The 12,407-nt window shown below is 38.2% G+C and overlaps 1 protein-coding gene across 1 annotated transcript in view; it reads left to right on the forward strand.

Moving 5' to 3' along the window:
- ABI3BP (ABI family member 3 binding protein) overlaps positions 1-12,407 on the forward strand; it is a 126,883-nt gene that overhangs the window by 41,252 nt on the left and 73,224 nt on the right. Inside the window, exons 9-16 of the mRNA XM_032094251.1 lie at positions 2,060-2,140; positions 3,430-3,504; positions 6,101-6,160; positions 6,656-6,730; positions 7,895-7,963; positions 9,942-10,016; positions 11,320-11,379; positions 11,761-11,826. Of these exons, the coding sequence (XP_031950142.1) occupies positions 2,060-2,140; positions 3,430-3,504; positions 6,101-6,160; positions 6,656-6,730; positions 7,895-7,963; positions 9,942-10,016; positions 11,320-11,379; positions 11,761-11,826 (561 nt within the window). The remainder of the gene's footprint in view (positions 1-2,059; positions 2,141-3,429; positions 3,505-6,100; positions 6,161-6,655; positions 6,731-7,894; positions 7,964-9,941; positions 10,017-11,319; positions 11,380-11,760; positions 11,827-12,407) is intronic.

Genomic DNA, 12,407 nt, shown 5'->3' on the forward strand with positions numbered 1-12,407 from the left:
GAATTCATTAGCTAGGGTTAATGTTCAGTTGAAATAACTCCTTTGTAGCCATGTCGCCCAAGTTCTCTTCCTTCTGTCCTCCTTCCGGCCCCTGAAGTGTTCCCCTTGTGCTCACATGGTATATCAGGAATGAGATTAATGTTTTCATCAGAATATCTTAATTCCAGTTGTAGATGAAAAGAAGGTCAAGGGAAATTAGAGGAACCATAGTTTAAGAAATGTTGTCTGAGTGCATTCTTGCTGTGTTCCACGTGGGGATAGTAAAGTAACTTGGCTGTGTTAATGCTCTACTTTGTAGTCTTGAACCACTACAATAGGCCTAATTTACCTGGTACCCTGGAATAGTCAGAGGCATTTCTCTTTTCTCTAATTTAGCTTTCAGAGCCTAAACTTTCTTCTTCCTGTATCTTTTTTTAACAAAAATGTCTGCCTCAGTTTCATGTCATCCCTACAATATTTCGTGCAAAACTGAGAGCTTGGTTTCTTTTGTTCCAGTTCTAGACATGCTTTATCTTATTCAGCTTCCTCAGCTAATTTAGCTGACAAGGCACATTTCATTTGAGTATAAACCCTCTGACCTTTTAAAAAAAAATCCAAACATCATGAATTCTGTATTTGCATTTGGTGTGGAATTGTTTGGGGTTTTTTTTCATTATTGCACCTCACAAATAAGAAATATTAGCTTTTGAAGTGCTTCTGAGGTACAGGTTTGATAGTTGTTGCCTCAGTGTTTCTTATGACTGAATTTTCTCCCGCAAGTTTCATAGGGAGAAATTGCTCAACCTTCTCTGGACAATGAAATCCTCCTTGCACTGACAGTAACAGCACTGTAACTGATTTACAAGCTGAATTGAACCCTAACAAGGCAGCATCTGTAGAGATTCAAGAACGTGTGGCACTGAAAGCACCATACTCCAAACTAGAAAATAGTGTAATTGTTGTAACTGTAATAGCATCTAAATCCCACTATTTAGAATGTGGGAAACAGCATCCTTTTTTCCACTAAATGAAATAAGAAGCTTATAAACCTCCATGATCAGTTCTTGCTTGAAGCATGTTCAGTAGATTGTGGAAAAAGCTTGGAGAGCATGCAGGAAAAACCAAACTCTCTTCTATTGTGTCTCAAAAAGAAAGTGATCTTTTATTAAATTAATATTAAAACTTAGTGCTATATTGATGCCAACCACCAATATTAACGATCTCTTCCAAATAGCAACGTGTGCTAAATACTGTGCAGTTTGCTCTGTGGAGGGAATTAATGCTCTTGTGACATTCAAGGCTGAGACCTTATCATTCTGTGTTCCGTATGCATAAGCTTTGTCATTTTACAATCTTAGATGATCAATTCTGTATAAACACCTCTGGGGTCTCCAGCAAGAAGCAGAGGAAAGAAGTGACCTTGACTTACTTATTGCTGGCATTAATTGTTACGTGAAACAGATGGCAGAGGGTAGTTATACGGTTGTATATTAAAATATGGCCAGCAATTAAGTTTAGATACATTTAATGGCTTTTTAATAAACTGCCCATGTATTACTCTGAAAATACAGAATTAGAAGATTGAATGGAAATCAAAATCTATTCTATAATTACTAGAAAAAATGAAAGAGCTGAGGTATTACAGGTGAGTATTTTTTATGTTCCTGAAAATTTTTATATTAGAAGGATTAAAAACCATTCAGAGTAACAGGGAAAATACTTGTAAATGCACTTTGTGATGTAATGGATCTTGTGTAAAATGCATTTTACACAATTTTACATAATGAATTTAAGAGGTTGTAACAGAAGTACAGTGTAAGTTTCTGACCTTAACTTTGCTCTTCATGACGTGTATTTTCTTTTATAATATAAAACTGCAGCAAAATAAATCCAAAACATCATATAGATTTCACATCTGAAAACAAAAGTAAATACTAATCATGATGGAGTTGAGCTGCTGTAGAAATCATTCTAATCATGTGACATGATGAAATGGTGATAAGAAAATCAGCAGGCTTTGGGCAGTAGATAAAGAAAAGTTTAGAGGGATTTTAAATTACATTAAGCTTCTTTCTTCTAGCTCAGGCTGAGAAAACACATGGACCTGAAGAATTTAAATCAACACCTAAACCCAAACTGGTGCAAACTCAAACCATACTCGGTAACTAATTTTTCTCTTTTTACATTCTTTCTACATTAAGTGCTTTTTTATTTTCAGCAGAATTTTTCTACTTCTTGCTGCATCCTCTTTGTGTTGGCTCCAAAGGAAGTCCTGATTAAAATATTCTGGTTCCTTTTGTGGTTGCAGTGACTAATGCTGGAATGAATTGTAAAGAAGGATGCACCTAGCTCTGGATGAACTGTGGCTTTCACAGATTTGTCTGCATGATTCAATTTGATTTTTCAAATTAATGCTTTCTGTCTATGTGATGTGCATGGTTGACATAACATAAAATTTCTGTCTGTAAAACTGATCTCCGTGATAGAATTGAAATAATTACCTCCTTGATTCTCTTCTGATTACAGGTTCATTTAGGTAACCAACGGATATGAATAAGAACAATTTTATATTGCATGTGATGTGATATAATTTTATTTGCCTTGAAGGAAAGAGAAGCTCTACTGATTTTTTTCATCTTTTGTCTCAGTGTTGTATGGTTAGTTTTGTGATTTGGTGTAACACCTATTTAGTTCTGGTATTCAGAATTCTAAATTCTCTAATGTTGATTTTATTGCTTGTACTTTCTTCCCTGAGCCATGCAAAATTATGAAGACAAATCTAAACTTGAGTTTGTATTTAATTCTATTTTTTTTTAAACATTGCTTAGATTTTTCTAAAGCAGAGCCAGCCTGCATACAGGATATGTATGATAAAGGGAAGGACCAGAAATGTTTGCAGACTAAAATGCAGATCTTCCCATGAAGAGGACTACTAATGCTTCTCAAGAAATGTATTTTATACAATCCTATTGATTCACATTAATATCTCACTCTCACTTTTTTCTTTTTTCATTTACATTTGACAGCAGATTTCCGGAATTTACTGAAGCTAAACCATCAGTCAATCTATTTCATTTTAACTTTTAATCAGGTTTTTTTAACCATACTCAACTTTCCTTGGTTCTGCTATGTTTCAAAGATTGAAATATGGAAATTAATCAAGATGGATCATTGATTAATTTTAAACTAGCTGCTCATAGTTACTGATAGATGTTCACTGTCAGATTCTCATGATTTAGAGGTCTTTGTTTAACAGCTAGGGAAAAAAGATTGCATACCTTTTTACGTGACAATTTATGTGTGGGTTTTTTTCTAAGTTGGAGCTACTTTTTCTTTTTGATTAAATATCATTGTTTTCAGCAGTGAGTGGTCCATAAGCCAAATATAAATATATGTTGTGCCCTGTAGTATTCTTAATCAAGTAAAATTCTGGTTATTTTTTTATCATAGCTTCTAATGAAATACAGTTACTTCCTTCTGGATCCAGAATCCCTGATGCTCCAAAAAGTCCATTGACAGAACTTGGTAATTACTTTCTTTGTAAATATGAGTAAACTTTAGTGAAAAATTGTCTTCACAAAACTTGTCCCAATAAGAGAAATAATATAACTGAAACGGTAACACACAAACTCCTTATATTCTACCCTTTTTGTGGTGCTTTGTACACCCTTTCATTACACAACTGGGCCCTAAGCTAATGCTTTGATGCTTGTGTTGGTGATGAGTGGGGATGTGTCAGCAAGTTATGAGCATGTGGAGTGGGAAGAATATGATGTTTGTGTGGATGGTTTCTTCCTCCTCCCTTCTTTCTTACTCTCTTCTGCTGGGAGACATCTCAGATGTAAATTCACCCCACAGGGTGCCATTTGTGTATGTTAGGTATTATTTCTGTGTCCTTGTTGTTACTCTAAACTCAATTTTGTCCAGCTCCAAGTGTGCAGTTTTTGCAAATGACATTGTCGAGCTGTTTGTGGCAGGTGGTGTCCAGTGCCAAGCCTAGACCCCATCTCTTACCATCTCGTGCCTCCTCTCCTCTACGTCATACCCTGTGTCTCCCTTTCCCAAGACCTCTGATTTCATAACAGGCCTGTATTTTCTCTGGGTTTGTGTTAGTCATAAATAGCTCATTCTACCAAAACTATTGCTTGTTGCTGCTTTCTGTATTAACAGCTATTACTCTAGTTACCTGGAGGGCCCTTGAATCAGGTTCATTTATATTTTGTTAAGCATTAGTCAGGAAGTTATCATAGAGTAGTGCTGGCTTATTTAGACAGCATACTTTTGCTTAATGTAGTCTGCCAAATTTTAAAATAACTTCCAGGAACACCTCTTAGTTAATGAAATGCATATTTGAAGAAGATTCTCAAGTACATTAAAATAATCTTCACAATTTCTTCTTAATTTGATAGATTTTTTTGACAGCTCTTCTCCAGATGTGTTTGAGGGGATGGGGAGAGACATTTGTTTTCACTGTAGTGAAAGACATTTGGTTAAATCCAGTTAGAGGCAGCATTGGAAAGAGAGAGACATGATGATTTAAGAACCTATTTGCTATAAATGTAGCTGAAAAACTGGAAATTATTAGGGATGTGAAATATTCTTTCTTTCTGAAAAAAAATCCTGTGTTTGTCTCAGTGGTAAAGGTGGAATAATAGCAACACTTGAGGAAAAAATAAGTATTTCATTCTAGTATTTATTCTGGTTTTGTTCTCATGTCTTGCATTCTCTCTGAATAGTTTCACTTGGCAAAAGTGGGATTTCATTATGTGAGGCTAGGTCAAGTCATTGGGTCAGCTGGACCATCTGTGCTCCCCATGAAGTCACTGCTGAAGTCAAAGATATTCTGTGAGAGTCAGGGGGTGGTTATACAGAAGAGATTTCTCTGCACTGTGCCTCTGCATGCCTTGATCACCTGCTGTCATAAAATCAGCAAAGCAAGCAAAATTTAATTTATGAAGTTCAGCTGCGCCTGACTTGTATTCTGCCCTAGTTCCCCTGAAGAATGTTCTTCTTTATTTTTCTATCTTGATTGTGCTAGAGGGAGATCTCTCCTTTGTTTTGTAAACTTCGTGTGTGGTCAGTATATTTTGAATTCAAATGTTTCTGGAAAGATAGCTTTCTTCACATGCCTTCAATGTTCTGATGCCTTTGGGAGATCCCTTATAGTTCTTACTGGATGTAAATGGATCAATGGAGGCTTGTGCCAAAAGCTGTGAATCGTACGTATTTTGTTGGGAGTATTTTCTTCTCTATAAATATAGAATAGAATGGTTCCATTTGCAAGGGAATGATTTGCATTGCAATGATCATCTGATCCAGCTGCTGAGTCCAACTATATCAGGATAGTCACCTGAGATCCAAATTGTTAATGTGAAAAGATGGATTGAAAGTAAATGGGAAAGCAGATCTAATGTATGAAAAAAAGGCTGTTCACTTTTTGGCATGTATTCATATTGCCTATACTAGAAATGAACACTACACCTAATTATTTGAATGAGGCTTTTAACAGAAAGTAAAATGGCTACTGACCAGTACACACTGTTGGGTAGGATCTGTAGCAGGACAGTAGTGCAAAACCTGCACATGGTAGAAGCTTGTTCATGATGGCTTTTAGGTAAGAATGCCCAATTCCATCTTGACTCCATTTTCATTAAAGCACACCTCAGGTTATCCATACTTCAAAGTGAACAACCCAGAAGGTCTTGGTAATAATCCTCATTACAGATAACAGATAGTAGGTGTTGTTTACTAACTTTCACAATTATTTCACTGATTTCATTGTACCACTCTTTTCTTACGTTTTCCCCTTGCAACTCCTTTAAAAACAGTTATACATTATGTAATAGTGACCAGTTTATGGACACCTGCAAGTGGTATGAATATCAAATTAGTTGTGTTTCAGTTGTAGCTGCCTCGCTGTGAATAAAATCTCTTAAGTAATAATGATTCAGCTTGATTAGATAAGACATGCCCAAATATGAATGGGGTAAAAATTATGGAATGAAGAGACATTCAAACCAAATAAAAACTTGCTAGTTACAGTTGAAATTAGATTTTGTATCACTTGCAAGGAGAGAGTCTGTCTTGGAATGATAAAATTTTATTTCATGTTTGCTCTTAGCTACTCAGAGGCCAGCCTTGAAATCCGTATCTTCTGCAGAAACAAGAGAGATGGAAATGGGTAATTAGCAGATTAGTTCAATGATTTTTTTCCATTATCTTAGCATCATGTAGATCTGTAAATGTTAATCTTGGCTACCAACACTCACAGAGAGCTGCTTATTCACCATTCTTGTGTCTGTGTAACCACCTGAAAAATGTATTTACTCTCAGTTTAAAAACTGCCTAAACACAGTGTTGTCATGTCTCGTTGTTACCTTACTTCTTCCGGTTTAGCTGCAGCTCTTACCCAGAAAATTTAATAAGAGAGAATACCTTGCTGGTAAGAGATCTTTCAAGCATGTGGAACCTGCATTTCAAGGCCAGAAACCTCTGTTTGCAGCCATCACCTCCCCTTGTCACGGCTGTTGTCTCACATCTCCCTTTAGGCCATCTGCCATCTTGCTCAGCTTTGCATTAGCATCGTCTGGAGCTGCACAGCCTTCACTCAGCTATTTGATGCTAATCCATCAAGTCACAGCTCTCTCAGCATTTTAAACTTAGGTTCTTTTTTCAGCTTTTGAGGAAAAACAGACTGTTTCTTCAGGATCCAAACCATCTGGTACCATAGAAGTGCAACCAACCCAATCCGGTAACGGTTTCTCATGAGGTTAATCCTCCCAACAGTGGAGGAGACAGTGCCTCTCATTAAATAGTTTGTTCAATTTGAGATAAATGAAGAACAACTGTAGGTATGAAAGCCCTGCATCAAGTATCAGATCTCTTTGTGACATTTTATATGAAATACTAAACGAGTAGTTCAGGGCGTTTTTCCATGTTTGGCAACAGCATGTAATTCTTAGTTTTAAAATTAAATTGGACTTACTGTAAATACCAAATTTAAATAGGACTGTCCACACCTGAGTTTCATAAGTAGAATATCCTGATTTGCTGAAGGATTCTGAGTTGTAGGAGATGAATGGAAACTGAAGAATTTCCAACATATTTTGAAACCACCGCTCTTCTTTTAACCTTTGTGTATAAACATAGACATAATTCTGCCCAGATTTCTAAAATGGCACCATAAAAACATACCACTGAAGATTCAGATGCTTTCTAGTTGGTCCTTACAAAATTTCTATTATGTGTTTCTCTTATTTAATAGATGTTATTTGCCTGGGGCAACTGACAGTTTTCCAAAAGAAGGGAAAAAAGAATAAGATGAGAGCCAGTTGGAAAGATTTCATTTCATTAGCATGCCAATAGTGTAATGCCTGATGCATATGATTTTGGAATAAATTAACATTGAGGGAAATCCATTACTGAGGGGGAGATTGATTACAGCAGTAGTCAGCTCTTCACATGTCTGACAAAAGAGTTTTTATGTTTCATTTGGTCCAGTTCCTGTTTTGTCATCCTTTTTCCTTCTCCAGTTTCAGCACCAGGATATCCTCCTTCCTGATCCTAGAAAAAAATTCCATGAATAACAGTTTGCTACTTTTTATCCGTAATTTTTTTCCTATTTTGAATAGCCTTGTGTTTCCTCTTTTTAACTCTATATTTCACCTTCTTTTTGTGTGAGTCTGATAACAATTTGGTCATTAATTGCATTAGGTATTAATGCATGGTTTTAGGAATCATTTTGAAGTCACACTTAATCAGTTATTGTACATTTCAGACTGTACCTTTCTGTGGAACATAACGTGTTAAATATTATGCAAAAGTTTTGTCAGCTTATGAAGGAATACGATGCTGTTGCAGAATGTTTCTTGTCACTTCAAAACCACACAGCATTATTTTTGCTTTTATTTTCCAGTTTCATATGGCTCTTTTCCTGTTATTTCTACTGCCCAAACTTTTACATCTTCAGATATACCAGGCACTGGTAAATTCTAGTAATATTCTTTCGCAAGCATAACCTTTGATTGGTTGGTGCTGAAAAGTTTGTTGCTGCTTCCATGTTGATGCTGATGATTTCAGACAGCTGTTGCATACTTCTTGCCTTGGGTGTTGCCCTGCATCTTATTTTTTCAACTCCTGTATCAACATCCTCATTCCTGTGATCAGGCAGAGCACAAGTCTAAAGCAAGTCCACAACTAGCTTACAGAATAATGCAGTATTGATCAAAGAGGTGTGTCGGGAAAAGATTCAAATTTTGCAAGGCTTAAGGCTGCTCCAGTCAAGTAAAATATCATACTTTCTAGTGATAAGATTTTTTTTGTTTCCTTCTTCCTGCCAGTTTTTCAATGTTCATATACAGTTTGCTGTGATTTTTTCCTATGTATTGTCTTTAAATAAGAAAGTCAACACAGCTAAGGCCAGGCCTTTCCTACTAACTCTACTTTGAGTTACAGCTTTGGGAATAGATTGTTTTTCCTGTAGCCTTAGGTAGGAGAGGATGCTCAAGTTTTTAAAGCATTGGTTGAGCATGATGAAGTTGAGAGGTGAGGACAATGGTGAAGGGGTAGGAGGAGATGGAGGGGAAAGGAAAGCAGTTCATTGCCCACATCTTCTCTGACCAATGCAGCAGGACTGTGTTAAATTCTCTGCTGAATAACCTACTGGTTCTTGGCATCCCAGTATAGTTCAGGTTTACTGCATTATTCTACAAAGCATCCCACTCCCAGGCAATGATTTTAAATCAGATAAGTTCCTTCTTTTACATAGGATACCTGGGACTAAACCTGACTGAAAAAAGTTGGCTGAAATTGAGATGCTGCATAGAGCTAAGTGACTTAATGAAGTGGTGCCAAAATACTTTAATCTCTTGAAAACACATTTTTCCCAAAATTTTATGAAGAATTTTTGACTTCATGGATAGATAAGGTTTAAGTTGTAGAGCTATTTCTTCAAGGTGCTATTTTTGCATAATGTGCATGTAAAACTCTTTGTGAATATTTGCACACACGGGAAAACTAGAATAACATCTTCAGCTAAGTAATTAGTGATGGTATTTGAAATAGACAAAGGAGGTTCATTTTTAAACAAATAAGTAAAAAAAAAAATGCTTTGCAGAGCAGTAGAAAATAAAATTTCAAATTTCTCTCCACCAAATGTTCCTTCTTAAGTTACTTACATGAAATTATTTCTCAGGAGTTTTGGTTTTGGGGTGTTTTTTTACTGCAGCTAGAGATACTACTGATTTGGAAGTATCCATGCCTATTATTACTACAGAGCTTCAGTTGTTAGAAATGGCGTGGGGCAAAATTGATAAGTTAACTTTATTATAGTTTCAAAGATTTTGTGGGGTTTTTTTTAACCTTGCTGCTATTTTTGGAAGTTTTGCATTGCTTTAGTTATCACCACCTCAGTAGTTCATACCACTTATTGCTGTTGCTAATTAGATGCTCGTCTGCACTCATCATTCATCTTTGTAGATGGAGGATCAGGGGCAAAGAGGAGAGTTCCCTTTAGTTGGTTGTGTTTGGTTTTCTCATTATTAAGCTTCCCAGCTGTGGACCTGCCTTTCTCAGTTTTGGGGTTTTTTTTCCTGTGCTGAGAGAACTTTATTGTGAGAGGGAATAAAAAACTTACACATATTTCTGTGTAATGTTTCCGTGAAAAGGCTGGCCCACTGACTACTCTCTGGATCCAAAGGTGTTCTCTTACTATCTGCCGTGCATTATGTGCTAAGATTATTAAGTAATAATAAGAATGCTCATTAGTATGAATAGTTAGGTCACCTGGTTTCCACATTGACTTCCACACCAGCCTAACAGTCCATGAGACAGAGTAATGCCCAGCTGACTTGCAATTTCCCCTGTGCTTCCATTTTAACAATGCAACATCTGTTTGCTAACTCCTGAGCTATCCAGGTAGCTCTGAGGCAGTTAAGCCTTTTAACACAAGATTATCTTTCCAGATTTAGGTGAAAGGAAGCCTCCTTCTTCAAGATTCACAACATCTGGCATGCCAGAAATGCCACCAATCTCAGCTGGTAATGATATCTGTCTTTTTAGTTCTCCTCACATCTAGGCAGTCTCTAAAAAGACACAGCAATGCTTTGCTAAATAGAGGGTTTATTCTGACTTGCTCTGTGTAAAGCTGGAGAGACAGAAAGTAGCTGCATCTACTGCAACATTTCAGAGATTTGGAATGAAATATTGCAATGACAAGATTAATTTTTTTTATGTTGGTAAACAATTAGCTTGTCCAGATTTTCTTGTGGAGGATTGGATAGATGGATAGATGGATAGATGGATAGATAGATAGATATACGGAGGCCCATTGTCAGGAATGGTTAAGTAAGCGTTAACATGTCAAATTTGTTCCTTTTGCACATTGGAAAAGCACCTCCACAGGCAGAAAAAAGATTTACCTGCTGTTCTTAAGCAGATAAAAACACTTTGGTTAGTGAGTCATTGAATGTTGCTAGAAAAGGATTAAGTCGAAGGGACCTGAACAGAAGGGTTTCCACTTCCAAAGATCGGGAATATCAAAATATCCCAGAGGAATCACTCAGCACCATTTCCTTATTGCCATGACTTCATCCACGTGCATGTTTGTAAACTGTCACAAGTCTTGCCTGCCTTAAACCTGAAGCCAAGCACAAAGCAATGGGCAGAGATGCACAGTGCTAGTGAGAACACATAGACTAGATTTGACACTGGTTTGTGTATTAGGTTGTGCATTCTCCCTGTGCAAAATTAGGATAACAGGGTATGAGGAGATCACTTCAGTAAAGGTACTTGTTCTTCAGCGTACAAACAGATGTTGAGTTGAGAATGAAGGATTTCATTGACTGTAGGATAAAGTGAGATCAGATCTTGAATTCTAAATGCATAGATGTGATTCTTAGTTGCCAATTGTCCCGAATTAGTGTGTTAGAGATTGCTCAAAAAATACCACTGTGGTGGTATAGTGGTGAAATACCACTACTCTGATTTTCACTTACATGGAAAGGGTGGGGCAGGGGGGGTGAGGTGCACCACCACACCATATTACCTCTGCAAAAACTGTTAGCATCTGTCAAGGAACTCTAAGGAGTGGCTTGGTGAATTGGATATTTAGGCATTTTTCTGCTGATGTAGAGCCATTTAGCTACTGAGGCTCAGGGAGTGTTGTGTTAGTTGCAACCACAGCAAGACATTTGCCTGTGGGTTTGAGTCACAAGGTACTGCCAGGAAAGGGCACGTGTGGCCCTAAGTACAGACATTTAGGGCACTGTGAGCTGGTGCTGCTTGTGCTGCTGTGGCAGGGCTGAGTGGAGATCTCAAGACCATTTCTGTGTCTGACCGTAGCAACCGAGAGACCAGTCCTGGAATCGACCTCGTCTGCCTCACGGGAAACCACAAGGATGGGTAAATAGCCAGCGATTCCCTCCTTCATGGCTTACTTTGGCAATGCTCTCCTCTGCAGTGATGAGCCTGTTCAGATGTGCTGGTGTCCCAAAAAGTGGGTCAGTGATGTGGCTGCACCCTTATGGCTTCTTGCTAAAAATTGTTTTACCTGTAAATTTTCTGCAGTCATTTCTGGGGAACCGTTTCTAGGTTTCCTCTTGTGGCTTGGCTGCCAATGCCAGTTGAAAGGCAAGCACTGTGCCGCCATGGGGAGTGATGCTGTGACATGGTAGCCTGGCCCAAGCAGGATGGGGTTCCCTTCTTTATAACTCTGTCTTGATGTGACGTGTGTGACAGCAGCCTGTCTGAGGACCTGAAGATGGTTTTTGTGTTTGATCTTAGCTACTCGAAGACCAAGGCCGAAGTCCACCACTCCTTCCTCCCTGGCAACTCAACAAACTGTGATGGGTAACTAGCAACAGCCTTCTTTTCCCACTGTCTCCCATCTCTTTCACTTCCCATCACACCTCCCACCCCAAACCACCTGGCATCCTTGTCATCTCCCACGGAGAGAACGAAGCACTCGCCACACTGGTTCTGCAATTCTGTTGTTTGATCCCACGCTTTTTCCATGGCTGATGAGCATTTTCTGCAGGAAGCATGTGACATCCTGCAGAGACACCACGTTGTTGCACCTGGCCTTCAGCTCCATTTCCCTGCTTCTTTGTGTGTGGGTAGCGGGCCTTGCTTTCCCTGATGCATTCAAATATGACAGCGTTCCTAAGAGACAAATCCCAGCTGGGCTGGCACAAGAACACAGCACAGCAGTTCAGCTGTCCTTCAGGCATTCCTTGGGCAACGCTGCAGCTCTTGGTTGCCTCACCACTGACTCTCAAGGTTGCTGGTTTTCTTCCGCCCATGCCTTTCCCCATTGCCATCATCTGGAAGTGGGAATGCTCTGCTCTGTTGCTGCTTTTGAGGCTGTGTTAGGTTTTTCAAAATCAATACCTCATTTCAGCTTTTGGTTAATAACAGGATGTTTCTTCGCA

This window comes from Corvus moneduloides, chromosome 2, assembly GCF_009650955.1.
Source record: "Corvus moneduloides isolate bCorMon1 chromosome 2, bCorMon1.pri, whole genome shotgun sequence".
NCBI classification, from domain to species: Eukaryota; Metazoa; Chordata; class Aves; order Passeriformes; family Corvidae; genus Corvus; species Corvus moneduloides.